A 27,468-nucleotide genomic window follows, 5' to 3' on the forward strand; every position below is an offset into this window, starting at 1 on the left:
ATCTGAGATTATCTTTTTCATTTACTTCTTTTGTTTTGTTTGTTTGTGGCCTATTCTCCCTCCCCAGCTGCCAAAGAGGTAAAATTTCTTGCAAGCTGGGACCTCAGTGGCGGGGGTCAATGATCCCTTCCCAGTGCTCAGAGCCGCAGGTGGCAAACAGGAGAACTTGTGAAACATTTATGAATGAATGAATGATTATGCTTTGGAAATAGCATTATATTGAAGTGTCTGCCTCTCTCTCAGGTCTTATGGAGCCAAAGGGCAGTAAATATGGGTTAATGGCGACTTGAGAGTATTTCAGGCCTGGCTCCAGCCCAACCCTGGGGCTCCTAGGCTGTAGGGAGCCGTCAGGCTGCTTTGGTTTCTGGCTGCTCCAGGATAAAGGTCAACTCTGGCTGAACAGGAGGTTCTGTACCATCTGGGGCTGCCTGCCTCTGGCCACATCTGCTCAGGTTCCCCAACCTGCACTCCAGGTTCAGGCCAGACCAAACAACTCAAAGTGTCCGCCAGAGAACCCAGGGCAGCTTCACACCATGTGCCTTTATACACACTGTTCCTTCTACTTGGCACTCCCTGCACCCTTTCTCTGCCTGGCCAGCTCCTCTCAGGCTTGAAGACTGGCCTCCTCAGAAAAGCCCTTCCTGAGGCTTCTGGTCACACCCAGTCTCTGACTTCCCAGGGCATTATAGTAACTTGTTCATATGCATCTTCCCAAGTAGCCTGGAGATCTTTGGGGGCAGCACACTGTATCACTTGGGGGATCTTAGTTCCCTGACCAGAGACTGAACCCAGACTCTCAGCAGTGAAAGCCTGGAGTCCTAACCACTATACCACAAAGGAATTCTCTTACCTGGAGATTCCTTGAAGACAATGACCAGCTTACGTGTCCCTAGGTTGAAGCATAAGCACACAGTAGGTGCTTAATAGATGCTCCAGCACAGCTTTTGGACTTTAGATCCTAGGCACTAACACAATTCCTGGGCCACAGAGTAGGCATTCATTAAGTGCACACTGACGGCATGAACCAGAGTAATCTGACCCCTCTTCTCAAGTTGGAAGCAAAGCGAGGAATGGGGGTGGGGGTAGAAATGGAAGATGCTTCCTTAAAAACAAGATGGTGTCAAGGGCAGAGGGCACGGAGGACCTTAGGAAACTTCCCAGGAGAAGCGACATACAGAACGCAAAGGTAAAAAGCAAACACAGATGGATGGAGGCATTTAAACAGGACTCTCAGTGAGCAAAGAGCGACAAAGAAGGAAGGATAAAAGAGGAAGAAAGAACCGGCCTCAGAGGGGACAAAATGTGCCTGTGAGAGCCGCAGAGGACAGGAAGCCAGAGCCCAGGCCAGGCCAGCTGACTACAGGATGTCTGGGGCCCTTGCTTCAGCCCTGGGGTAGATAAGGGTGGCATGGGCAGCATCCTAGGGTGAAAGGGCTGGATGAAAGGTCACATGTCACCAGGCTTGGGGACATCTTGGGAAACTCTTTGTGTCTTAGGACAGGCTCAGTGTTATGAAACAATGCACCCCAGATATCAGAGTCACAAATCTAATTTCTTGCCCTTGAGTAAGCAACTGAGCTGTTCATGCCTCAGTTTTCCCATTAGGAAAATGGGCACTATTCTCCTTCCTTTAGAGGATCATGAAGATCATAGTGAGCATAGCGAGTTGGGAAATATAAATGAAATGGACACACCCCGGGATGGCCAGGGATCTGACATAATGGTGGTGATTTCTGCCAAAGCCCTGCTGTAAATGTAAATGGGTCCTTGGAGAGGCCATGCCACCATGTCACCAAGTACCACATAAGTTTTGAGTTCAGAGTCCTGGATCCAAGGTCTGGTTCTTAGTTTCCAGAGTGGTACAGTGAGAAAAAGTTTACTCCTAGGTGAGGGGCTGAGTGGGAGCTGGCATGCCAGCCGAGAAATGACTGAGGCTGCCCATAGCCAGCAGGTCTGACCACTTACCTCCACCACTGAGTGTCCCCTGGGGCCTCTGCATTTCAGCCTTTCCAATGGGCTGAAAATGTTTTTCCCGCTGTCATACTATACCTCCAGGCATATATAGGCTCTCAGGATGCAGAGTTCCTGGAATCATTTGAAGTGTGGGCGGAATAGGACTCTGAGGCTTGAGAAATGGAGGGTTTGTGATTTAGATACAGACCTAAGTCATCTAGCAGGACACTCAGAAGTGCTGGCTTTGCTGTGAGACAGACCTAAATGTGGATCCCAGCTCTCTTACTTCTCTGAGCCTCAGTTTCCTTAACTGTCAAAGGCGGGTACAGAAGCACCCACCTCCTAGAGTCACTTTGAAGAGTAAATGAGCTTGTGTATATAAACCCCTGAACCCAATGCTTGGTCCCTAGGAGGCAATGGACATTAGTTCTTATTGTGAATAATAACATCATGTGCTCTTGGGGGAGGAAGGCTAGATCATAAATGTATCGATCTCTGAATGTCAAACCCACTTTGAGGAGATTAAAGTGGTCACAACTCAAAAATCATTTTGTCACCAAGTGTCAAATTCCATTTTGCAGCTTCTGTTAGGTAAGCTTGACTCCTAGGGTAGGGGGAGTGGGGGTAGAATCCCTCTCCCCCACTCCCACCTCTGCCTTGTTCTGTAATGGATGCCTGGAGGATCAAGGATTAACAAGTCTGCCAAGGTTTTGGGGTGGGGGGTGGCAACTTAAATAGAGCCTTCAGTTCACCTCTCTAGCTGGGCTCAAGCACACTGTTAAAGTGCTCAGAAAAATAAGGGTGGCAAGGAGTGGTGGAGGGGGGTCAACCTCAAAGGCCCAGAGAAAATTCAGACCCAGCTTGGAGTGTCCATGGCCTTGGAGGCTGTTTCGGGCTGGCTGATGGAGGGAGAAGGGGACTGACAGCTTCAACCTCCCAGAGTCCAACTTTCCTCCAGGGCTTGCTCAGCCCCCCACCCTTACCACCCAGAAGAGTGCAGAACCCCTGGTGAATGGGGGAGCCCAGGTGGGAGGTGGGCAGATGAGAGCAGGGGTGACAGGCAGCAGGATGCCACGGCTGAAGAAGGAAGTATAAATATAAAGCAGCCAGTGTAGGACTGGACAGAGGCCATATGAAACACACGGTACATTCCGGCCCCAGCGTAACAAACTGTACCAGCCTTTTTCAGAGCTGGGAGCACTGAGGGGAGGGAAGAGAGCAGAGGTTCCTTCGAGGTTGGCCCTGCCTCCTCCTCCCCCACTTCTCCCACAGCAGGGAAAGTCCCGATGTTCCTTTTGCAACCACAGGAAACCTCCTATCCCTGCTCACACTCTGTACCCAGTGTTCCTCTCAGCAGCTCCAGACTGGGAGGAAGCAACAAGGGGGGTAGGGGCTAGGGGAGGGGAGAGCCACAGCAGCCCAGGTCACATCAGGGGAGGTGGCAAGCATCCCTGGGACACTGACTCACAGAGTCACAGCCTGGAAATGCTGCAATGGAGGCACAGACGACAACGACGGAGAGCTGTAGGGAAGGAAGTGCCTGGCCCAAGGTCACACAGCCAGTTGTGCACCAGGGAGGGACCAGAGGGCATCCAGAGCTGGGCAGTGCTGGGCAGCTCTCTTGGGTGTAGTATGTAGGAGCGGCAGGCCAGGGAACAGGCAGTGCCTGGGGAGTGAGAGTGGGAAGCCCAGATCCAAGGCTGCCTCTGAGCTCTGGTTGGCTCTGGGCACGTCTGGCTTGGGTCCCCTCCACTCTTCCCAAACCCAGCCCGCTGTCTTAAATATTAGAGATAATGCATGGTGAAGTGCCTAGTGTGTAGGCGGGTCTGCGGTGATGTAAACCAGACTGAGTCACCTCCACATCTTCTCTCTCCTCCTCCACACACAGCTCAAAGCCTAGAGCCTCCGGGGATCTTTCTCCCATATCACCGTCTCCTTCCTACTGATTCCCTATAGCTCTCACACATTTGGTACTCACCACCTGCTGGCTTGGGTTATTATTTAACCTCAAATGCCATGTGTTTGTCTCTTCAACTGGCCTGCAAACTGCCCAAGGGCAGGAAATCATTTCAATACACCTAACATTTATTGAACATCAACTCCAGTGCCAAGCTTGGCCTGTGGGGGATGAGCTCAAGCCATGGGAGAAGGCTCAGAGAAGCAGACTTTGTTTCTGCCTCAAGGACTTTCTAATCTGGTTAGAAGAACAGGATTAGTAAACAGATCACTAGAATATGAGACAGGCCACACGCTGTGCCCTGAGAAAGGTACAGACTGACTGTGCTGGGCTTTCAGAGGAGAGAGGAATCAGATTTGGCCGGCACTGTTCCAAACAGGCTTTATGAGCTGGAGCTTGAGAGGTGGGTAGACCTTGGAAGATGGGTCCTCCCAGCATGGGGGAAATGGCACAGCAGACTGTGGAGGTTGGAAGAAGGGAGAAGAAAGGACTTTCCGAATTGCGTTGGAAACTTTTTTAATGATCTCCTTAGCAGGGGCGAACTCATCCTTACAGATGGTAGGTGCTCGGTATCTAAGTCCTTTGTCCCCTCCTTGGTCCAGGAACCTTTAGGCCAAGCGCTCAGGGACCTCTTTCTGCAGAAGGATGGGTAAGAAGACGTGGCCCTGAATACACCCAGGTTTGGGCTGGACGAAGGGAGGGGTCGGGCTCGGGTTTGGGGTCGTCGTCTTCCACCACGCCGCCCACTCCCACCCGCTAGTGTCCAGGCTCTTCCTACTTACTCCTGGCGTCCAGCCAGGGGGTTCCCAAGCTAGCCGAAAGTTGGGCTTGGTTTGCCAGCCCCTGGGAATCACTGGAGTCTCCAGGCTTGTGTGAAAAAAGGATCAATCAGGGAAGGGGGTCGGAGGAACCGGGAGGCTCCGGGGAGATGGCTTGAACTGGCCCCCTCTAGCGGGCTTCCGTTGTCACATGACCGCATCTCAGGTCTCGCAAGTATGGGGCTGGCGCGTTCCTTGCTCTCGTCCTCCAGACTCCTGGACTGAGCACCCGTGGGGCTGGGGTGGCAGCCTGGGTGGCTCCTTCTCTCGCGTTTAGCTACCAATATCTGCCCCCCGCCCCTTCCCAACTGTGCTGCCCCAGGCCCCCCACTCGCCCAGGGATCCGAACCGGGACTCATGTGGGGGATGGAGTGATCTGGGTTTGCTAAGGCCGGTGATCGGGCAGAGCCTCAGGGACCCCTGGGCCGGCGGAGAGGGGAGGGGATAGGGGGATGGGTGCTAGAGTTGCGCACCAGCCCCCGACCGTCCCCGGTGTCTGCGGCGGGCCCGGCCCCAGCGTGCACTCGCGGGACCGCGGCGGCGGCGGCGGGGAGGCTGCGCGCCGAGCGCAAGCCGCGAGCACAAACAGGGCGAGGAGGCTGGTGTGAGCGCCTGGGCCGGGTGCCAGCGCGCCGGGGCTGGAACACAATGTCCCGAGCGGGCGGGCGGGCGAACGGGGAGCGAGAACAGCCTGACTCAGCAGCTGGGTAAGTGGGTGTGCTCGCTCACCAGATCAACCGCTCTTGCAGCCTGCGGTCAGCGACGACTCAACTCTCTCGGAGGCTCCCTCGAGCGGGAGGAGCGAGCTTACGGCCTACTCGCGGCTCCCTCCCCTGCCTGTCGCTCTGGACCTCCACGTGGCCGGTTCGCGCAGCCCTCTGCCTTCTCGCCCCTCCATTCTAGCGTTTCGCGCCGCCCCCCACGCCCCGGCCGGACCTGAATGGGCTCTGCCCACTCGGGAGAGGCATTCACCTCACCCAGCCCGGCAGGTGTGGCCCGCCAGACAAGTTGATCGTCCCCTTCTCCCACCACTCTGGGAGGCCTCTGGAGGTCTTGGCATGGTGGGGGGTCGTAACTGTTAGTTGCAGATGGAAGTAGAAATTTGGTCTAGAGTGGAGGGGAGCAGAAGACGACGCTGGGAGAGATGGGATGGATGCAGGGCAAGGAAGTCTTCTCCATCTCTGTCCTCGGTTGACCCAGAGTTCAGAGTCTCTTCCTGTCCCCTCCCCTCAAAACCACTAGGCCCCTGAAGATTACCCCGCAGGGAAGAAGCAGGTGGGGAGGTGCTTTGAAGCCTGAGACCCCGCTTTTCTGCCTTACCCACCCTCCCACCCAAAGCCACAACAAAGACTCACGAATCCTGCCACCCAGCCACAAGGCTTCTCCTTCCTCTTCTGGGCCTCTGTCCCCTGGGGTCTGGTGGGGCCATTGTGAGGATGACAGCCGCAGGGCGGGAGCTCAGATGTCTGCCCAAACCAGGACTCTTCCTGGGGGGTGGGGACCTTTCCTACACCCCAGTCTCCTGGGGTGTCTGCAAGGTTTCCACCCCCCACCCCCACCCCACATCCCGGGACACAGTGTACCTGGAGTGTGCCAGGGCAGGCAGGGAGGGGCTCCATCCTCTGCCAAGTTCCAGGAAATGCCCTGGCAGTCAGCACAGTCCTGGGCTCCAGGGCCTTCCAAGGTGGGGCGGGGGGTGGGTGGGGCAGGATCCTAGGCTGCTGACATGCCTCACCTGGGCCTCAACCCCCACTTCCCAGGCATCTCGGGCACCTTTTGTAGCCAAAGTTGAGACGATGGGTGCCAACCATCTTCCCACACATACAGGCGTCCTTCCCACACATGTGCTTACCCAGCCAACGCTCACCAAATCCCTCAGTCAGGAGCCACTTTCACTGTGTCGACTCCAGCCTTCTACCTGATGGATAAAATCTTTCCACAGTATCCCAGGCCAATGTTCTGAAGCTGTTTGCATACCCACAGTGACGAGGACACTCTTTTACGAGGCAGCCACAACTCTTCAGGATGTCCCTGTGTCCAAGTCCAATCGCCTAGAGGATACCTGCCCTCACATGGCCCAGGAGGGACGGAACTCACCCTCAGGTCCCTCACACCAGCTCCTCCTCCTTGCCTGCAGTAACCTTCCTACTGCCCAAACTCACCATGAAGGAGGATTAATTCTTAACTCTTGGGCCTTCCCTGATGGACCTGGTTACGAATCTGTCTTGCAATCCAAGGGATGCCAGTTCGATCCCTGGTCTGGAAAGATCCCACATGCAATGGAGCAACAAAGTCTGTGTACCACAACTGCTGACCCCACACTTAAGAGCCCTTGAGCCACAACTACTAAAGCCCGTGCACCCAGAGCCCATGTGCTGTATAGCAAGAGAAGCCACTGCAATGAGATACCCGTGCACTGCAACTAGAGAGCAGCCCCCACTGGCTACATCTCGAGAAAGCCTGTGTTCAGCAATGAAGACCCAGTGCAGGCAAAAATAAAAATCTAAAAAAAAATTAACTTAAAAATTTCTTAACTGTTTTCTCTCCTTCACCATCTATTACCAAATTCTTCCCACTCCTGCTTTTATTACAAGGTGTATTGTTACTTTCCTCACGCCTTCCTTTCCAATACCATAGATTCCACCTTTGGCCCAAATTCCCACAGTCACTGCCACACTGTCCTTTCTGACCCAGGTTTTTCCTTCCTCCTACACACCCTGCTGGAATAATCTTTCTCAAACACTGTTTATTGTGTATGTTATCAACTTCAGATTCTTCAAGCACACTGGGTACACCAGCTACTAATCTGTGTGTTCCATACGAAGGGGCCCACATTCATTCATGGTGTGCCCAAACCACAGAATCCAGCACAAGGCCTGGTGCGTGGTAGGAAGGCATCCAGTGTTCCCCGAGTGTCCAGTCCATTGGGTTGTGCCTCTTTTCTCCTCACAGTTCTCTTTCCTGGCTTGGTCTCCTTGTCAGCATCAAGCCTTTTGCTTTCCTGATGCTCATGCAGGCCCTTTTGTTTTGAGCAGCCCTGGTTTTTAAATTTCCCAGAATCTTTGGGGTAGGGGTGGGGAATGAGAAGAGAGAAGGTGACATCCAAATTAACATTAGAGTGAGTGAAGTCGCTCAGTCCTGTCTGACTCTTTGCGACCCCATGAACTACCAGGCTCCTCCATCCATGGAATTTTCCAGGCAAGAACACTGGAGTGGGTTGCTATTTCCTTCTTCAGGGTATCTTCCCCACCCAAGGATCCAACCCGGGTCTCCCACACTGTAGGCAGATGCTTTACCGTCTGAGCTACCAAGGTTGTGCCAAATACCAACTCTAAAGTACTGGAGTGCTGAATGGAATGATTCTAGCTGCCTGCCTGGAGCCTGTGCTCCAGCAAGGAACAGAAAAACCACTGAAGAGGGTGGAGGGCAGAAAAGAGTGCAAGCAGTGGCTTTGGGGTTTACAGAGGGATCTTGCCATTGGAGAGTCCAGCCTGCTTAGCTCTGGGTCGCTGGTCTGATGCCCTTAAGTTGTTCTCTTTCTTGGCACCACATCACACACAAACACACAAACATACAGACCCAGTGAGCTTGATCCCATCACCACCTCATAACCCAGCTCAAAGGCACTGATAATCTCTACCCTTGGATCATTTTGTCATCAACTTCCCTCTAAGCCTTATGGGTGGCCTTTAATCTTTCCTAGATTTTATTGCTTCATTATGTCCTGTAATATTTTCAGCCTCAAATATTATAAGCTCCTTCGCGGCAGGGACAGGGTTATTTATTTACTTATTTAATATCATCTGTCTTGAAAAGAAAGACTAAGATTGGGCTCTTGGATTTTGAAGGCCACAATGACGTAGGTCCAACACTTAGCTGTATGGCCTTGGGCAAGCCTCTTCACCTTTCTGAGCCTGCTTCATCTGTAAAAGGTGAGAGAGATGCTTACCTTGCAGAATGAAAGGCAAAGATTACAGAGAACGCAAAGTGCTGGCTGCAAAGTGAGCAGACAGCAGCCTGCTCTGCGGGAGCTTTTCTTGAATTGGGGGATGCGGTACCTTAACTACTGTCCTCCAACCCCCCACTGAGACATTTCTAAGCGAGTAAAAGGACACTGTTAACAATTAACACCAGTTCCACGGAGGTAACCCAGGATGCATAGCCACTCTACCCTGACTCAAAATAATCAGCGAGGGCAGGGTTCGGATCCAGCGCCGCCAGAACGCAGTGCCTAAGCCTGATGCCAAGCACGGTCCAAGCTCAACGAACGTCTGTCGAATGAACGGAACCTGTCCGGCCCTCAGCTTTTTGACCGCCAGAGAGCGAAAAGCAAAGATTGAAAAGGCCGCCCACGCCGCCTCCCAACCCCAGCGCACCCCGCACTCCCGGGTCCCAGTGTCTCTAGCAACCTTGTTTCGCTAAGCTCTCTCCTTCCCCAGCCCGCGTCTCCGCCCCTGGTTGCCTTGGAAACAGTGACGTGTACGCGAAGGGCGTGACCTCTGTCCATCCTCTCCCGGAGACCCGGGGGCCCCCTTCTCATCCCAACCAGGGAGAGGATGAGGTTGGGGTCCTCGACCTTGCTGACCCTACGCCTGGCCTGGCGCTAACTCCGCCCAGCTGGCTGCCCTCCTCGGTCGCGGGACTCGCTGGATTTGCGGGCACCCCCACCCCTAGCCCACCCGGCACCGGTGGTGAGCTGGCCTGGGGGATCCGAAGAAGGCCGGCTTCAGGCCCTAGGATCTCTCTTCATCCCTTCCCCTCCCACCCCCGACGGTCCAGTGGATCCGGAGAACCGAGGCCCAGCGCTCGGCTGGGGCCCTTCTTCCCGTGCCGCCCTGGACCGAGCTCCCGGTCCTGGGGGTGGGCGGGAAGGGTGGGAACCCCCCCCTCCTCCGCCAGGGCGCGCTGGGCGCCGCGAAGCGCGGGAGGGAAAGAGTTAAACAAGGTGCCGGCGGCGGGAGTGGGGGATGGGAGCGGAGGGAAAGTGAGAGCGGGGGCGGGGGTGGGGGGGCCCGAGCGAAAGAACATCCTGTGCCCGCCGCCGGATGCGCGCGGGGCGGGGGAGGAGCGGGGAGCAATCGGAGGAGGGGGGGCAAGACGGGGGAGGCCGGGGGCGGGAGGAGCCTCGGCCTCCGCCCCACGCCCAGTCCTCCTTCTGCGGGGGGCACCGACCCTTTCGCTTCCCTGGGTTTTCGCCGCCTTTTTCCCGCGTCTCCACGCCTTCGCCGGCGTCACGAGCTACTCAAGAGGCCCGCCAGCCTGGTCCCTGGCCCGGGGTATGCGCGAGCTTGGACGGCACGGTTTCGGAGCGCGTGGGGTCCACGTCAGGGCGCGGGCTGTCCCCAGACGTGCACCTCTCCTCTCTCTGCGGGGGCAGCTCGCACGTGCAGAGCTTCCCCAGTTCACCTGGAGTCACGGGCGTACAGCGTCGCATTCAGTTCTGACGGCGCACTTCCGTATAGTAGGCGGGTATTGATAGACCCGTTTTCCGGAGGAGGAAACTGAGACTCAGATTATGGAACTTGCCCAAACGGAAGCTCGAAGGACTCCAACGCGCTTTTCATTATAAAGTAAGCTGATTTCCCCTTAGCGTCTCCTGGGCATGCAAGTGCGGGACCCCTCCTGGGTCACACTTCTTAATGGCCTACTTGCACAGCAGGTCCCTAATAGCGTGTCAGTCTCCTCTAATAAACTAGGCTGAAATACCCATGCCTAGAGTCCTGATAGAGTAAGCAGGTGTCTTGGGGTTTTACACGCGGAAGGATGGTTTTTAGGAACTGAGTAGCCCAGGAATGGGCCGGGTGCCCCTAGCTCTCCAGGGTTAGGTATTTGGTGGGGTTGAAGAGTTCAAGGAGGACTCCAAAACTGGCAAAGAAAGTAAATGCGCTACAGGAGTTGAGATTGATTAGCCTAAAGACGACCAGAGTGGGAGGGATAGAGGATAAGGGAAGAGGCTGAATAATGTACCTTTTAGGCCTCATAGAGGCCAACCCTCTGAGTGCTCACTTCCTTCCCACCCCTGACATTTCTGTCCAGGGGGAAGCCTGCTTATAATCGAAATGATCATAGTCACATTTGGTGAGCTCTGTGTGCTGAGCACTGTTCTGATAAACCCAAGAAGTGGATATTACTATTTTACCCATTTTATAGGTGTGGAAAATGAGGCACAAAAAGATTACAAAGCTAACTCAGTAACTGAGCAGCAAGTCTGAGTTGAACCCACGCTCACTAAATAAATTGCACCTAACATGTTGGGAAATCAACCCTGAATATTCGTTGGAAGGACTGATGCTGAAGCTCCAATAACTTTGGTCACCTGATAGGAAGAAAAAACCCTGATGCTGGAAAAGATAGAAGGCAGGAGGAGAAGGGGACGACAGAGGATGAGATGGTTGGATGGTATCACTGACTTAATGGACATGGGTTTGAGCAAGCTTCCAGAGATGGTCAAGGACAGGGGTGCTGCAGGCCATGGGGTTTTGCAAAGAGTCAGACATGACTGAGCGACCGAACAGCAGTGTGATGGGAACTTCAGCAGCATGATGGGAACATCAGCAGCCTTCAAGGTGGAAAGCTGGTGCTGATGGCCGAGAGCTGTGCTAGGGCATCCCGTGCCCTTTTGCCTTGGGGAGGGCAGGTAAGAAACCTGGGGTTGGCTTTGTGTGTGTATGGCGTCTCAGACTTCTCTCTAGTCGATATTCCAAAGTTGGGGATTTGACAGGGGAAAAGAACCAAAACCCAAGTTCTCACCGGGAGCTGCAGCCTTCGTTTATGCTCCCCAAGAACATTCACTGTCGTGTGTTGTCACCATCATTTCACAAAAGCAAATATATTTTAATTCTCAAAAGAAGACAGACTTCATCTGAATCAAAAGCAGTTACTCCCAAGAAAGAACAGTCCTTGACTTTCCACCAACAAATACACATTTTTTTTTCTTCTATATTGTGCTGTGGATTAGCAAAAACGTATAATGGGGCGGCTGCCTCTGATCCCTCTGAATCATTTGAGAGCAGAACCAAAAAAAAAAAAAATAGGCTTAGATATAGCAGGAAGGAATTAGCTTAGAGCCAGGAAAGAACTCCACATCTTTGGAGAGCTTTAAAGAGCAGATGAGCACTGCATTTGTTTAGGATGTGAGGGTCTTGGGGTCAGCTCCATAGACTGAGGAGGCCAGTAGCCCTGGGTTCCCCTCAGAAGAGGGCTGGAACTCTGTTCTGAAGGACCTCTCCTCGGAGCCATCAGGGGAGTCTGAACCTAGAACAGTTCCATCAGGCAGCCATTTCCTGCCCGGAGTTCATGGAGCCTGATAGGTGGTCCCACGGCAGTGGAGGAAGGGGGCCTCCAGCGGCCTCTGTCACCTTTCACTGCGGGGAGTCTGTGTAGTCACCCACTGGTGGGCTGGGCCCCGCAGACCTGTAAGTCTCAGAGTTGCCCAACCTTGAGACCAAATAAAGAGCCTAGGACAGCAACAAAGACATTCATAGTGCTGAAGGCTGGTGGTGGTATAACCTCAGCCTACAGGGTATAGAGGCACTTTTTCTCCAGTCAGTCAGTCAGTCAGTTCAGTCGCTCAGTCGTGTCCGACTCTTTGCTGCCCCATGAATCACAGCATGCCAGGCCTCCCTGTCCATCACCAACTCCTGGAGTTCACCCAGACCCACGTCCATCGAGTCAGTGATGCCATCCAGCCATCTCATCCTCTGTCGTCCCCTTCTCCTCCTGCCCCCAATCCCTCCCAGCATCAGAGTCTTTTCCAATGAGTCAACTCTTCCCATGAGGTGGCCAAAGTACTGGAGTTTCAGCTTTAGCATCATTCACTCCAAAGAAATCCCAGGGCTGATCTCCTTCAGAATGGCCTGGTTGGATCTCCTTGCAGTCCAAGGGACTCTCAAGAGTCTTCTCCAACACCACAGTTCAAAAGCATCAATTCTTCGGCACTCAGCTTTCTTCACAGTCCAACTCTCACATCCATACATGACCATTGGAAAAACCATAGCCTTGACTAGATGGACCTTTGTTAGCAAAGTAATGTCTCTGCTTTTGAATATGCTATCTAGGTTGGTCATAACTTTCCTTCCAAGGAGTAAGCGTCTTTTAATTTCATGGCTGCAGTCACCATCTGCAGTGATTTAGGAGCCCCCAAAAATAAAGTGTGACACTGTTTCCCCATCTATCTCCCATGAAGTGATGGGACCAGATGCCATGATCTTAGTTTTCTGAATGTTGAGCTTTAAGCCAACTTTCTCACTCTCCTCTTTCACTCTCATCAAGAGGCTTTTCAGTTCCTCTTCACTTTCTGCCATAAGGGTGGTGTCATCTGCATATCTGAGGTTATTGATATTTCTCCTGGCAATCTTGATTCCAGCTTGTGCTTCTTCCAGCCCAGAGTTTCTCATGATGTACTCTGCATAGAAGTTAAATAAGCAGGGTGACAATATACAGCCTTGACGCACTCCTTTTCCTATTTGGAACCAGTGTGTTGTTCCATGTCCAGTTCTAACTGTTGCTTCCTGACCTGCATACAGGTTTCTCCATTAGGAGCTGGATTAACTTTAGTAGTCTTAGGTGGGTCTAGTATAAATCCAGGTGAAATCTGTAATTCCCTTGCCAATCCTACTCCCCACGAGGCAGCAAACCCAAAGCACCAGGGACTACCTGCCAGTCCCCGGATCACTTGGTAATGTGTTCCTCTGGGGGTGAGATGCTGGGGTGAGAGCAAAAGTAAGTTGTTGTCCTGATAGTAGGCATTCGTCTTTAGGCGGTTAACTGTTAAGCTCAGACTGTATTGACTAGTCACTTCTGGGTTAACATAGCCCTGGGCTCATTGCCCCTGGGATGCTCAGTTTGAATTCTTAGAGCTTAAGTTAGCCTCTGGTCCACTCGTGGAAAGAACAGGTTTCCATTTCAGTTGTTAAGTTGTTCTTTCATCCTTTCCATTAGCCTGGTCGAAGTCGGGGGAGGAATGTCCGTAAGGCAAGTGGAAAGGCCAATGTGTGTCATTTTTATCAGCCCGTTCCTGAACTTCATGCCTGGTTAAGTGGAGTCTTTGGTCATTATCAATGTCCATGGGGGTCCTGTATTTCACACACAGCTATCTAGACCCCAAATAGTGAATTTTTGCATTGCTAGACCCAGGTAAGCCTTTTGTAGTGTAAGCTGCACATGGCTGTTGTCCCTTCGCAGTCTGTATCATTGCTCTGCCCCCTTCTACAGCTGGGACCAGAAGCCCAGGAGTACTCTTTGTTGTTGTCACAGGCCCCAACCAGACTTTTCAGCCACGTCCAATTCACCAGCCTGTCCCTGAATTAAGATCCCCTAAAGCCTGTGTCTGTAATTGTTTAGTGGTGAGAGGTTGGAGGTGTGTATGCTTGTCCTTTGCAGATCATCCACTTCCTTGCATTTTGTCTGTATTCACCAGCCATCCTCGTGCAGTCAGATGAGCCACAGGCATAGGGCTGCTGCTTTTAAACTGAAAACAGAGACTCCGAGGTTACCAGAGTGGAAGAGAATCAATTTAATGCAAGAGAAAGACCTCTCTCATGGCAGTCGGCTGCCACAGGGCCCCACCTGCTGGTGAACAGCCACCTCGAGATCATGCCTGCGATCTTCCGTTCCCCATCCTTGACTTCTCGACATCTTGGGTGTTCCTTTGGCCTTTCGCCTGGCTGACCAATCGTTGGGCTGCACCCCGCAGTCCTGAAAGCCTTGTGGTTGCCCCACCTCAAGACCAAAGAAAGAGTCTGGAGACAATGATGGCGACCTCAGTGGTTTTTTGGACAGGAGTTTTGGGGACGGGGTTGGTGCTGGTCTTAAGCAAAAGGTCCTGGAGCAACAACCTGTGGATTACAGCGGGCAGGCCATAACAGCAATCCTTCCCACTCAGGCTAGAAGGAGACTACTATTTAGAGGGGGAATTGAGGTCAGGTTGGCTGGTCAGTTACCAAGGAAACCAGCTGGGGCACGTCCCTCACAGCCCCTCAGTTAAGAACCATCACGAGGGCAGATGTTTGCTTTAATAAATTAGCAGGTGAGATCAGCCATTAGCTGGGGCAGGGGGCAAACCTGGTCACATGCGTAGGGTGCAGGCAAAATCGGGACTGGTCAAGGGACTTCCCCAGTTGTCCAGTGGCTGAGACTCTGAGCGCCTAACGCAGGGGGCCCGGGGTTCAATTCCTGGTCAGGGAACTAGATCCCACAAGCCACAACTAAGAGTTCTCATGCTGCAATGAAGATGGAAGATCCCTCGGGCCACAACAAAAGTGGCACGGCCAAGTTTTTAAAAGAAGGGACAGGTAGAGCAAGGGAAGAACAAAGAGCAAGAGAACAGCCATCTTGAATGGCCTGACCATACACCCACCTTGGGGCTGTGTCCGACTCTTCGCGACCCCATGGACTGCAGCCTACCAGGCTCCTCCATCCATGGGATTTTCCAGGCAAGAGTACTGGAGTGGGGTGCCATCGCCTTCTTTGCTGTGTAGAGGACCAGAAATGACCCTTGAGGAGGGCCGAGGATGGAAGAGAATGACCCCCCGGGAGTGTTGCTTGCAGCCTGGGGTGATGTGGATGAAGGCTCTGAGTGGATAGACTTGGCTGGCTGCTGTAGCATCCTTGGTGATGTGTTTCCACACCTCCTGCAGGCCCAGATGCAGCAGCCCAGAGCCCCAAGGCTTCCAACAGGAGCTCAAGGCCAGGCAGGAGAAGCCCTGTTCTGGGGCAGCCATGCTCAGGGCTGACTCTGGGCCTGAGCCTGGCTTGGGCTCCTCCCTGTTCTGCACCAGAAGGTGAGGCCAGAGGCTATGGGGACACTGCGGGTAAGGGGAGGAGGAGAAGGGAAGGGTCTGGTCTCACCTGCCCCATCCTAGTGGTGGAGGTGGTGGAGACTGAGGCCTCCAAAGTTGGGTTCTCCTCCTCCAGGGTGGTGGCATTTTCCAGAGGCCTCCAACCCCATCCCACCCTGTGTGTATATGTTGTGTGTGGAGGGTGGGATGGGGTGTGATACTCCCAGATTCAGGCCTCCAAGGTTTAATGGCACAGACCCACCCAGATTTTAACCCTGGAGTTTTAGAATGCTAAATCTGGGTCCTCTCAGGTTACAAATGATCAAGGCAAGGGCCCCTTCTCCTCCAGAGACACACTGGTTAAATGGGCCTGGCATCCCCGTATTCAGATTCTCTCACGTTTTTCTGTCCTCCCATCCTCAAGGAATAACAGAAGTCATAACTTGAGCATCTCCTAAGTGCAGGACTGCTGGATGTTGGAGATGCAGAGACAACTGCCCTTATGAGCTTTTGGTCAACACTAGGGAACACGTGGATGCTGGAAGATAATAGATTTGCCTTGAGACTCTGGAAAACTTTGTAAGGTGCTCGTCATCTTTTCATCCTCCGATGGAAAGAGGGGCCCTTGCCTACAGAAACACTCCGAGGCCCAGAAGTGGATCCATGGCAAAAAGATCAAAGATGGAAGGGCCAGGCAAGTGAGGGAACAGGGCTGCCGGGGGCCAAATCCCAAACCCCCGACACCCCCCCCCGTTGGACCCCCGCAGCAAACTTCCAAACTTCCAGAAATTGGGCCTCTGCTGCCCTCTAATGGTGAAGCCCCCTTGTGGCTCAGACGGTAAAGAGTCTGCCTGCAATGCAGGAGACCCGGGTTTGATCCCTGGGTTGGGAAGATCCCCTGGAGAAGGAAATGGCAACCCACTCCAGTAATCTTGCCTGGAAAATCCCATGGATGGAGGAGCCTGGCAGGTACAGTCCATGGGGCCACCAAGAGTTGGACACGACTGATCGACTTCACTTTCACTTTTCACTTTGCCCTCTAATGGAGGAAAGGAAGCCTCTGGAGCTGACTCCTGGGGCCCCACCAACCTGGGTCCCCTAGAAATGGGGGCTGTGAAGGACCTTCCTGCCCCAGACCTTCTGTCTCCCTGGCATCTTGACTTTGATTTCCCACAGCCTCCAAGGCTCCCTGGATGCCCTGTTCCCAGACCGCCGCCCTCCGTCCTGCTGTCTCCCCAGTTCCCTTTGTTGCCCATGTTCTGATTCTGGTGCCCTGGTTCCTGGCCCTGCTGGAGTTCTGGTTCCGGAAGGTCTTCGCTGGCTGCCTCGGGCATGTCCTGCATCTGCCAGCGCCCGAGGCAAATGGACATCCGCAAAGGTGTGGTGAGCCTGGCCACAGGCGCCGGGGCTGTCTACCTCCTCTACAAGGCCATCAAGGCCGGCATAAAATGTCAGCCGCCCTTCTGCTCTGCCTCACCCATCTGCATCGCCCGTGAGTGTCCCTGCCCTGGGGAGAGGGCTCGGCCCCAGGAGGTACCTATTCCCCAGGTCTCTGAGGGGCCCAAGGGGACTCCTCCACATTCCTCTCTCGTGCCTCTTTCTCAACTCCATCTTCCCCAGACCCACTCTAGAGATGCTGGAGCAGGGTCCCCAGGTAGTGGATGGCACTCAGGTGCATCCTCAGGAGTCATCTGGCAGGTTCCTAAATTCTACATTCACTCTGGCATCTAGGATGGATAGAAACTTGCTATCAGCAGTTCTCCCCAAGGGAAAACTGGGGGACCTATGTGCCCAGAACTTCCACTAATCTCTGTGACCACTCAGTGCAAAGTTGAGAAAGAAACCCTTTCTGCAAGACTTTGTGTTGCCACCTGCTGGAATATCATTGCCACATACCAGTTATGATGAAACACCGTGTGTGACTGCCATATGCCAGAAAGTTGTTATGGTAAACGTACAGAACGTTTTTGTTTATGATCTGAATGACGCAGCATTAGATGTGGTGCCCTTGTGCAGCGCACACCCTGATCAGCTGCACATGGTGGTCCTGCATACGGCAGGAAGTCTTCTCTTCAGAAAAGGCAAGGCAGCCTTGTCTCCCAGGCCCCTCTGCCCCACTTCCCAATCCCCTTCTTTCATCACCTCTGAGTCCACAGCCTGAACCGGTCTGGGGTGGCTGTCTAGGCCTGGCAATCGAGCGAGAGCGACACGGGCGGGACTCAGGTGAGCTCCGGAGGCTCCTCAACTCTTTGGAGTGCAAGCAGGATCCGTACACCAGGAGCATGATCCTACACAGCATCACGCGCTGTGTGTACTTGCTGGAGTCCGAGGTGAGGGAAGGGAGGCAGGAGACCCCTCCCCATCAGCCTGGCCCCTGGGGGCTACCAGCGTGTGTCCTGGTACCCACCCCAACCCCCCTGACTAGGCAGATGGTGTCCTGGGACCTGTCTCTCTGAGGGTGGGAGAGGTTGTGTTGAGGGGTCTTGGTGACAGGGTGTGTGTGTGGGGGAACCAGGACCCCCGCTTCTCCCGCCTCTTCCGTCTCTCCTGGTACACTCTAGGCCTCTGCTTGTACCAATGATGACATCACGTTGGTGGGCTCCATGCTGGATGACAAGGACAACAGTGTCAAAATCCAAGCCCTGAACACACTTAAAGCTTTCTCTGGCATCAGAAAATTCAGGCTCAAAATCCAGGTGAGCCTAGCAATAAGGGTGGGGCAGAGCGCACGGGGTGTCCACAGGCCGTGGGCCCTTTAGTGGGCCTAGGATGAATGGTCATGTTCCAGAAGTCTGTTTGGGTCTGAATTTGTAACCCAGGAATATGTTTTTCCTTGGAATTGGTGGGAAAATGGTGATCACTTTCCCAATAGGGGCAGAAGTCTTTGAATCCCAGGATAAAACTGAACTCAGTCCCTTGGAGAATCTCTGAACCCCAAACAGAAACCCCCGAGGTTCTTTCTGACGCTAGCTAACTCTCTTGACACCAGCTGGGTATCCTATAGTTCAGTTCTGACATGTCTCCCTGGGGTTAGTACAGACCGCACCGCTGAGGGCTGAGTCCCATAAGACCGTCTTCCACTTCTGACCGCCCAGCTGTAAAGTTGGAGGTTCCCATGACCTCTCTCCTCAGACTTGATAATTCACTATAAAGAGTCACAGCATGCAGGAAAATGTTTTACTTACATTTTATTATAAAAGATACAACTGAGGAGGGACTTCCCTGGTGGTTCAGTGGTTAAGACTCCGTGCTCCCAATGCAGGAAGTACAGGTTCGATCCCTGGTTGGTGAACTAAGATCCCACATGCCACACTCTTCGGAGCTAACAGGGGAAAAAGATACAACTGAGGAGCAGCCAAATGGAAGAGGTGCAAGGGCAGAATGTGGGGGAAGGAATTCCATGTCTTCTTCAGGCCTGCCATCCTCCTAGCACCTCGATATATTCACCAACCCAAGCGCGATATATTCACCAACCCAGGGTTCTCCAAACCCTGTCATGTAGGTGTATTTATGGAGGCTTTATTATGTAGGCATAATTGATTAATCATTGGCCGTTGGTGACTGAACTCAGTCTCTAGCCCCACCCTTCTCCCCAGAGGTCAGGTATGGGGTAAACGTTCCAGCCCCCTAATCCTAGCTGGGTCTTTCTGGCCTCATCCAGCAGGAATCTAGGGGTCTGCCTAGAGTTGCCCTATTAGCATAAATTCAGGGGTGATGGAAAGAGGCTCATTATAAAAACCAAAAACACTCCTGGCAGGCAATTGCAAGGATTTTAGGAACCTTGTGCCTGCAGTCGGGGACAAAAACCAGATATATTGTCAGACCACACCCCATGCTGTGTTGGTCTAAGGCTGGTGGCTGGATCACTAATGTTTTCAGTACTACGATGCAGAGAAAACAGAAGCCACCAAATGTCAGTTCCCCCAGCTTCCTGCTGCTAGGCCTTCAGGCTTACCTGTTACTCATCCTTTCCTGCTTTCCTGCTGGTGCCATGGAAGAAAGGCTTTTTTCCTGCCTGTATTTAATGATCGTCTCAGTCCTGCATCCGCCCCCTCCCCTGAGGGCCCCTCTCCTTGATTAAACTCTGTCTTGTGTAGCCTCCCCTGGCTCCTTCCCATTAGATTCAACAAGCTCTATTCTTTCCATCTTAAAAGACAAAACTAGAAAACATCTTCCTTGACCTCTAATGACCTATAATCTCTCTCTAGCAGACGATCTCTCCCAGAATATTTTACTTAAAAATAGCTAAAATATTCAAAACGTGAACATTTTACGCGTGTTTGGTAACAATAAAACACCGGAACTTCCCTTGTGGCCCAGTGGCTGAGACTCCACATTCCCAATGCAGGGAGCCTAGGTTCGATCCCCAATCAGGGAACCAGATCCCACATGCTGCAACTAAAGATCCCTGTGCCGGCCACAGCCAAATAAATCAATAATAAATATTTAAAACAAGAACAGAACACACACAATCAGAACTCAGGCTAAGAAATAGAACATGACCAATTGGCTAGATGCCCCTGGATGCCCCTCCTTAATGCCAGCCTCCTCCCTGACCAGAGGCAGTTGTTCCTCTGCACTTTGTTCATCAATTTCTTGATTTTCTTTGTAGTTTTATCATGTATACATGTGTTTTCATTTTCTAGCAGGCCATAGCAGCAGGCCAAAATAGGTAAAATGTAATTGGAATGTTTTTATGCTTCATGGATCTGAAAGTCTGCAGTTTGCATTCTGTGGTTTGTGTTTTCCCTCCAACATTGAAAGATTCATCCTTATTGATAGGGGCTGCTCTGTTTCTTTTCCACTGTTGTGCAGTATTCTAGTTCATGACTATCCTGAAGTTTTATTTATCCAGCTGCTCACGGTAGGTATTTGAGTCATTTGCATATGGCACCTTGAGCTTTCGCGCATGCGTCGCCCTTGGGACACGGGAGACTTTCTCTAGGGCATGTATGCAGTTGTGGGATGGTCAGGTGAAAGGCATGCCCAGCTTTCTGAGAAGGGCTGAATCAGTTTACACCTTCCACCAGCCCCACATGAGTGTTTCTGTTGCATCATTTCTTCCCCAACACTTGGTCTTTTCACACTTTAAATTTTTTGTATCAGACTCTCTTTGGAGGAAAAAAAGTCTCTACTTACTGGCTGCTTCTACTTCATCTCTCAGCTAACCCTAAGGCTGTGATTCTCATGCATATCAGAATTGCCAAGAAAACTGGTTAAAAATGAAGATTTCAGGGCATTACACCCAGATAACCAGTTCAACAGGGAAGCTTTGTTTTTCATAAGCCCCTCAGGAGATTCCGATGCACGTGGCATGGGCACCGCTGTTCCTTTCTCCCCCCAGGGTCTGTATCCTGAGGACCTAACTCTCTGGGTGAAAGTGGCCACTCTCTAGCCTCAGTTTCCAGCTAGATGTGCTCTCCTGTATCTCTGTCTAAAGCCTGAAGGCTCCCTTGACCTCCAGACCCATGGCCAGCTGTTCCACTTAGTCTGGAGACCCTCTGACCCAACATCCAAATGGAGCTCGCCCCTGTTCCCTGAACCAGACCACCCTCTTGAGAGAGATCTGACTGCATCAGTTCCCTGCTGGGTCTTCCTCAAGGCTCTCATCAGAAAATATATGACCAGGGACTTCCCTGGTGGTCCAGGGGCTAAGACTCAGCGCTCCCAATCATGGGGACCAGATTTGACCCCTGGTCAGGGAACTAGATCCTACATGCTGCACTTACAGATCCTGCATGCCACAACAAGACCCAGCACAGCCAAATAAAAACACACACAAAAATTTTTAACGTGTACAACCAGCTCCACCTCCCTGCCCACACCCCCGCTGTTTACACTGTGTGTTTCAAGCTGTCTCCCCTCCCAGCTCTTGTGCCTGGTGCTCTGCTGCCTGAAAGCCCACCCCAGATTTGCTAACTCCTACCTGCCCTTCAGATCTCAGCGGTCAGCGAGGGATGAGGGCAGGAAGGAGCAGGGTACTAATGGGAAGTCTGTGCTTCTCACTCCAGGCTTCTGGCGTCCTTCTTAAGTGACTTGCAAAGGCATAGCTTGTAAGGTACCTGCCTTTGGTAATAAGCCCCAAGCATCTGCAGCTCAGAAGCCAAGATCCCTTTTTTCATTCAACAGACGTATACTGAACACTTCTGTCGTGCCTGGGCACTGTGCTAGGCATATGAGATACAACGGGGAATGGAGCAAGAAGGAACCTTACCCCAAGTGAACTTAAATTCTAGCAGAAAGCAAGGCAGGCAATACACAAATAAATGAGGGCTTCCCTCGTGGTCCAGTGGTTAAGAGTCTGCTTTGCAGTGCCTGGGACACAGGTTCGATCCCTGGTACGGGAAGATCCCACATCCCGTGGAGCAACTAAGTCTGAGGGCAACAACAAAGACCCAGTGCAGCCAAATCTAATTAAATATCAACAAAATCTTAAACAAAAAAAGTGAAACGTATTGTTTCATGGGGGCAAATGCTATTGAGAAAAATCAAGAAGAGTGGTAAAGAAGGCTGACATCAGGGTAATGCTGCAATTTCAAAAGAGAAAATTTTGGGGATCTAGGGCTTGATAAAGAGGTCATAGAAATGACACTAAAACCACAATCTATAAAAGAAAAGTGATAAATTGAACTTCATCAAAATTAAAAACATTTTTTTAGTGAAAGACCCTGTTAAGAGGATGAAAAGATAAGCTTCAGATTGAAAGAAAATAGTTGCAAACCACATATCTGACATAAGACATATCTAGTTTATATAAAGAGCTCTGAAAACTCAATATTTTAAAAAATCCAGTTAGAAAAGGGGTACAAGATATGGCAAAATATCACTGAAGCAGATATTCAACTTCATGTGCAAATAAGCACATGAAGAAACGTTTAACATTTAACTAGACACTAGGGAAATGCAATATTTCACAATGAAATATTACTATATACCTATTAGATGATCTAAACTAAAAAAATGAGTGACCGTACCAAATGCTGGTGAAGATGGAGAGAAACTGAATCTCTCATATGTTGCTGGTGGGAATGTAAAATGGTAAAGCAGCCACTCTGGAAAATAGTTTGGTAGTTTAAAAACAAAAAAACTACATTTACCATGCAAACCAGCAATTGCACTCTTGAGCGTTTATCCTGGAGAAATAAAACCTTATATCTGTACAAAAACCTGTTCACAGCAGCTCTATTTGTAACACTCAAAAGGAGAAACAACCAAAATGGCTCTTAGTAGATACATGACTAAGCAAACTGGTAATCTCGTACTGTGGAACATCACTCGGTGATGAAAAGGAATGAGCCATTGATACACACGACATCTTGGATGGGTCCCAAGGGCATTATACCAAGTGGAAAACACCAGGTTTGGAAGATTACAAAGTATGCTTCCATTTATATAACCTCGAAATTGACAAAATCAGAGAGGTGGAAAACAGATTGGTGGCCTGACCCGGTGAGGGCTGGTTTTGATGGGCAGGGTAAGTGTGACAGTAAGATCACCCACAAGGGTGATCTGTGGCGATGCTGATGGAATAATTTGTTGACTGCGGTGGTGGTTACACGAATCTACATACCTGATAAAATGACACAGAACTATACGTACACATTGTACTAATACCAGTTCCCTGGTTTTGATACTGTAATTAAGATGTAACAATGGAGGGAAACGGAGAAGGCAATGGTGCCCCACTCCAGTACTCTTGCCTGGAAAATCCCATGGATGGAGGAGCCTGGTGGGCTGAAGTCCATGGGGTCGCTAAGAGTCGGACACGACTGAGCGACTTCCCTTTCACTTTTCACTTTCATGCATTGGAGAAGGAAATGGCAACCCACTCCAGTGTTCTTGCCTTGAGAATCTCAGGGACGGGGGAGCCTGGTGGGCTGACGTCTATGGGGTCACACAGAGTCAGACACGACTTAAGTGATTTAGCAGTAGCAGCAGCATGGAGGGAAACTGGGTGGAAGGCACATTGGGACCTCTCTGTTTTGGCAACTTCTAGTGAACTTATAATCATTTGAAAATAAAAATTTAAAAACAAAAAGTGTGTTCCATGTGACAGTGGTGTAGGGAAAAATAAAAGGGGGGTGGATAAGGAAGGTGGGGATGGGAGTGGTGGTCTCATCTTAGAGGAGAGAGTGGTCAGGGAAGCCCCCCCTCTGGAGAAGGTGACATTAAATAGCAAAGTCTTGAAGGAGGTAAGAGTCAGAGTGAGCTACGAATATCGGAGGTAGAGCACTCTAAGCAGAGGGACCAGCCTGTGCAAAGACCCTAAGATAGGTGTGTACCTGGCCTTTTCAGGGAATCCGTGAGAGCAGAGGAGAGAATAGGCGATGAGGCAAAGAAATAATGGGGGGAACGGGAAGATCTTGTAAGCCACTGTAAGGATTTTAGCCTTTATCCTGAATGAACCAGCGACTCTGGAGCAGGGGCGTGAATGTCCAGCCTGTCTGCTGCTCTGAGAATAGATGCAGGGGACAAGGCTGGAAGTAGAGAGGAGGAGGCTATTGCAGAAGCCTGGGGGAGAGATGCTGGTGGCTTGGAACAGGGTGGCGGAAGGGGCATGGTGAGCAGTGGCTTGACTGTTGGCAGGTTTTGAAGGCAGAGCCCTCAAGATGTTCTGAAGGGTTAGAAAGGGGCGTGAGAGAAAGAAAGGAGTCAAGGAAGACCAGGGAGTTTTGGTTTGAGTAAGGGAGGCAGGTGTAAACAACAGCGGAGACAGGAAGGGTGGTGGAGAGAGCAGGTGTGGGGATGGGAATGTGTCAACTCAGAGGTTTAGTAAGATTCTGGGAAAGAAGTGGAATTGGCACTTGGGTCTGTGAGTCTGGAGTTCAGGGAGAGGTCTAGGCAGGAAACAGGAACTTGAAAGGCATCAGCATATGGATAGTCTTTAACACTGAGTCTGTGAGTCTTTAACACCGTGTCACTAAGGCAGGGAGGAAGACAGAAGAGGAGGTTGGCAGAAGAATCGGGGAAAGATGCTTGTGGACAGAGAAGCCCAGTGAAGACAGATTTTCAAGGCGGTGGGAGGGGTGGTCAAACCACGGGGAGAGTTTAAGTGGGGAATTGTCTGTGGGGTTGGCTCAGTTGTCCTGAGTGAAGGCAGAGGGCGGGCTAATGTTGAGGGCCATCCGGTGAAAGCAGGAAACCCTTCTCTTCTCCCCCGGCCCTCCCTAGGAACACTCCATCAAGGTGCTGGAACTGATCTCCACCATCTGGGACTCAGAGCTGCACATTGCAGGCCTCAGACTCCTCAACAACTTCCCGCTGCCCGACTTTGTGCATCCGCAGCTGCGACGGGTGATGCCTGCCTTGATGGAGATCCTGCAGTCGGACTATATCCTGGCACAGGTGCCTGAGGACGGGGGCCCAGGCCCCGACCCCCTGCCCAGCCCTGGCACAACGCCTAGAGGGAAGAGCAGAGATTCATGTCATCCCTGCTCAGGCCCACCTGCCTTCTCACGCGTGGCCCTTTGCTCTGTTCAGGTGCAAGCCATACGACTGCTGAGCAGCCTGGCACAGAAGAACGACCTTCTCTACGATATTCTCAACTGCCAGGTGAGAGAGGATCTGAGGGGCGGGCCGACGGGTGCTAACAGATATTGGGAAAGGCGGAATCGTGGGTTCTTCAGACACACTCAGCCCTGACAGGATCATCTTGTTCCTCTTTCTGCCCCCGCACTAGATACATACTGCAAACCGCCCCCCTCCTGTCCTCTCAACAGAATCAGATTTTCCTTTGAGGGACTTTCTGAACTCTGAGAGTCAGGAACACAGGTGACACAAATTAGTCTAGGTATCTTAGCAATAGGGAAAAATTACTTACAACATTGTGAAACGATTCCTACCATCTAATTAATTAACACAACTATCCCCTTACCTCACATATTTGTTTTTGGTGAGAACATTTAAGTTCTGTTCTCTTGCTGCTGCTGCTGCTGCTAAGTCGCTTCAGTCGTGTCCGACTCTGTGCAACCCCATAGACGGCAGCCCACCAGGCTCCGCCGTCCCTGGGATTCTCCAGGCAAGAACACTGGAGTGGGTTGCCATTTCCTTCTCCAGTGCATGAAAGTGAAAAGTGAAAGTGAAGTCGCTCAGTAAGTGTCCGACTTCATGATCCCATGGACTGCAGCCTACCAGGCTCCTTCGTCCATGGGATTTTCCAGGCAAGAGTACTGGAGTGGGTTGCCATTGCCTTCTCCGTCCATTCTCTTAGCTAATTTCAATTATATAATACAGTATTATTAATATCAACTATAGTCACCATGTTTTGTATTAGATCATCAGATCTTTTTCATCTTTTAGCTAAAAGTATGTACCCTTTTGGGCTTCCCTGGTGGCTCAGACGGTAAAGAATCCACCTGCAATGCAGGAGACCTGGGTTCAATCCCTGGGTTGGGAAGATCTCCTGGAGGCGGGCATGGCAACCCACTCCACTGTTTTTACCTGGAGAATCCCCATGGACAGAGGAGCCTGGGGTCGCAAAGAGTCGGACACGACTAAGCACAGCATATGTACCCTTTTACTAACCTTTCCCTATTTTCCCACACCCCACCCCAGCCCCCAGCAACTACTTTTCTACTGTTTATATGAGTTTGATTTTTTTGTGTGTGTTTAATATTCCACATGTAAGTGATACCATGCAGTATTTGTCTTTCTCTGTCTGGCTTATCTCACTTAGCATAATGTTCCCTGAGCCCATCCATATTGTCACAAATAGCAGGATTTCTTTCTTACAGCTGAATAATTATAAAGAAAAAAGGACATGTTTACCACCACAGTGGAAGATTTGGAAGGTTTTAACTATTGTTTCAGCAATTAATAGATAAATATCTAAAACTAGGTTACACTTGCTGCAAATAAATAAGCTTAAGCCATTAGATATATCCAGAACACTCGACAATTAGTACATGCACATTCCTCTCAAGTTCACAAGATATTTACAAACATTAGCCACACGCTAAGCTTTAAAAAGAAGCTCAACAAACTTCCCTGAATCAATATTATATCACTCATGTTTTATGACCACAATGGAATTATGTCAGAGAATGATATTGAAAACCAAAAGATTGCTACACAGTCACATCTGAAACTCAGGTGTATTGGGGAGCTGAGGCAGTAGGAGGATGGAGGAACTTTAGAACTTGCCATGGACTTGATTCCTTACTGAATCCTGCTTGCAGGTACACTGCAACTTCCTGAACCTGTTCCAGTCCACACAGCCTGGGAGTCTGCTGTTTGAGGTCCTGGTGTTTGCAGAGCGGTTGAGTGAAGGCCGGAGTTCACCCCACTACCGCGCCGTGAAGTGGCATTACAACGAACAGTCTTTACACGAAGCTCTCTTTGGGGACGACTCACGACTGGCAGACCGGCTGCTCGCCTTGGTCATCCACCCCGAGGAGGATGTTCAGATCCAGGCCTGCAAAGTCATAGTCAGCCTGCAGTGCCCCCAGGATGTGGGAATCCGGCCTTCCTGCCCACCCAGTCATTCCTGCTTTAATAACGGGGAATAAAATTATGGAGAGCCAATAAATGAGTATGGGAGAGGAGGCTGGGGACTGTGTCTGTCCTGGGCCTTCGGGGTGGGTGGAGACTTTAGCCAGCATAACTGCCTGTCAAAGAGTGGGCTTGTCTCCTCAAACGCATTCCCACTTCCCTGTTGAGTTGGACGGACTCCCTTCTCTCGCTGCTTTTTAAAATTTATTTATTGTGACCAGACCATGCAACATGTGGGATCTAAGCCTGCACCCCCTTCAGTGGAAGTGTGGGCTCTTAACAACTGGACAGCCAGAAAAGTCCCTTATTAATTTTTTTTTGAGCGATAATTTTTTATTGGTGTATAGTTGATTTATAGTGTTGTATTCGTTTCTGCGATACAGCAAAATGAGTCAGTTACACATATACCTACTCTTTAAAAAATTTTTTATTTTGTATTGGGGTACAGCCGATTAACAGACAATGTTGTGAT

The 27,468-nt window shown here is 51.2% G+C and overlaps 1 protein-coding gene across 6 annotated transcripts; it reads left to right on the top strand.

Moving 5' to 3' along the window:
* Positions 1 to 3,086: 3,086 nt before the first annotated feature.
* On the top strand, positions 3,087 to 27,050 carry ARMC12 (armadillo repeat containing 12). Of its 6 annotated transcripts, none has more exons than XM_061397982.1 (8): positions 3,087 to 4,468; positions 15,366 to 15,509; positions 15,931 to 16,998; positions 17,691 to 17,836; positions 18,068 to 18,202; positions 24,678 to 24,851; positions 24,987 to 25,058; positions 26,684 to 27,050. In XM_061397982.1, the coding sequence occupies exons 3-8, from the start codon at positions 16,839 to 16,841 to the stop codon at positions 27,011 to 27,013; spliced, it is 1,017 nt and encodes a 338-aa protein (XP_061253966.1). In that variant the 5' UTR covers positions 3,087 to 4,468; positions 15,366 to 15,509; positions 15,931 to 16,838; the 3' UTR covers positions 27,014 to 27,050. The 6 variants fall into 6 exon arrangements, with proteins under 6 accessions (XP_061253966.1, XP_061253961.1, XP_061253963.1 ...); XM_061397977.1 differs by lacking the exon at positions 3,087 to 4,468 and adding an exon at positions 10,222 to 10,298; XM_061397979.1 differs by lacking the exon at positions 3,087 to 4,468 and adding an exon at positions 11,290 to 11,365.
* Positions 27,051 to 27,468: the final 418 nt, after the last annotated feature.

This window comes from Bos javanicus, chromosome 23 (genome assembly GCF_032452875.1).
Source record: "Bos javanicus breed banteng chromosome 23, ARS-OSU_banteng_1.0, whole genome shotgun sequence".
Classification (NCBI taxonomy): Eukaryota; Metazoa; Chordata; class Mammalia; order Artiodactyla; family Bovidae; genus Bos; species Bos javanicus.

What these genes read in the sequence shown, in the direction of transcription:
- ARMC12 (XM_061397982.1), top strand. Translation starts at nt 16,839, where the DNA reads ATGTCCTGCATCTGCCAGCGCCCGAGGCAAATGGACATCCGCAAAGGT. An exon ending in CTCACCCATCTGCATCGCCC is followed by an intron (nt 16,999 to 17,690) that starts GTGAGTGTCCCT and finishes GTGGCTGTCTAG; the next exon opens with GCCTGGCAATCGAGCGAGAG. An exon ending in ACGATATTCTCAACTGCCAG is followed by an intron (nt 25,059 to 26,683) that starts GTGAGAGAGGAT and finishes TCCTGCTTGCAG; the next exon opens with GTACACTGCAACTTCCTGAA.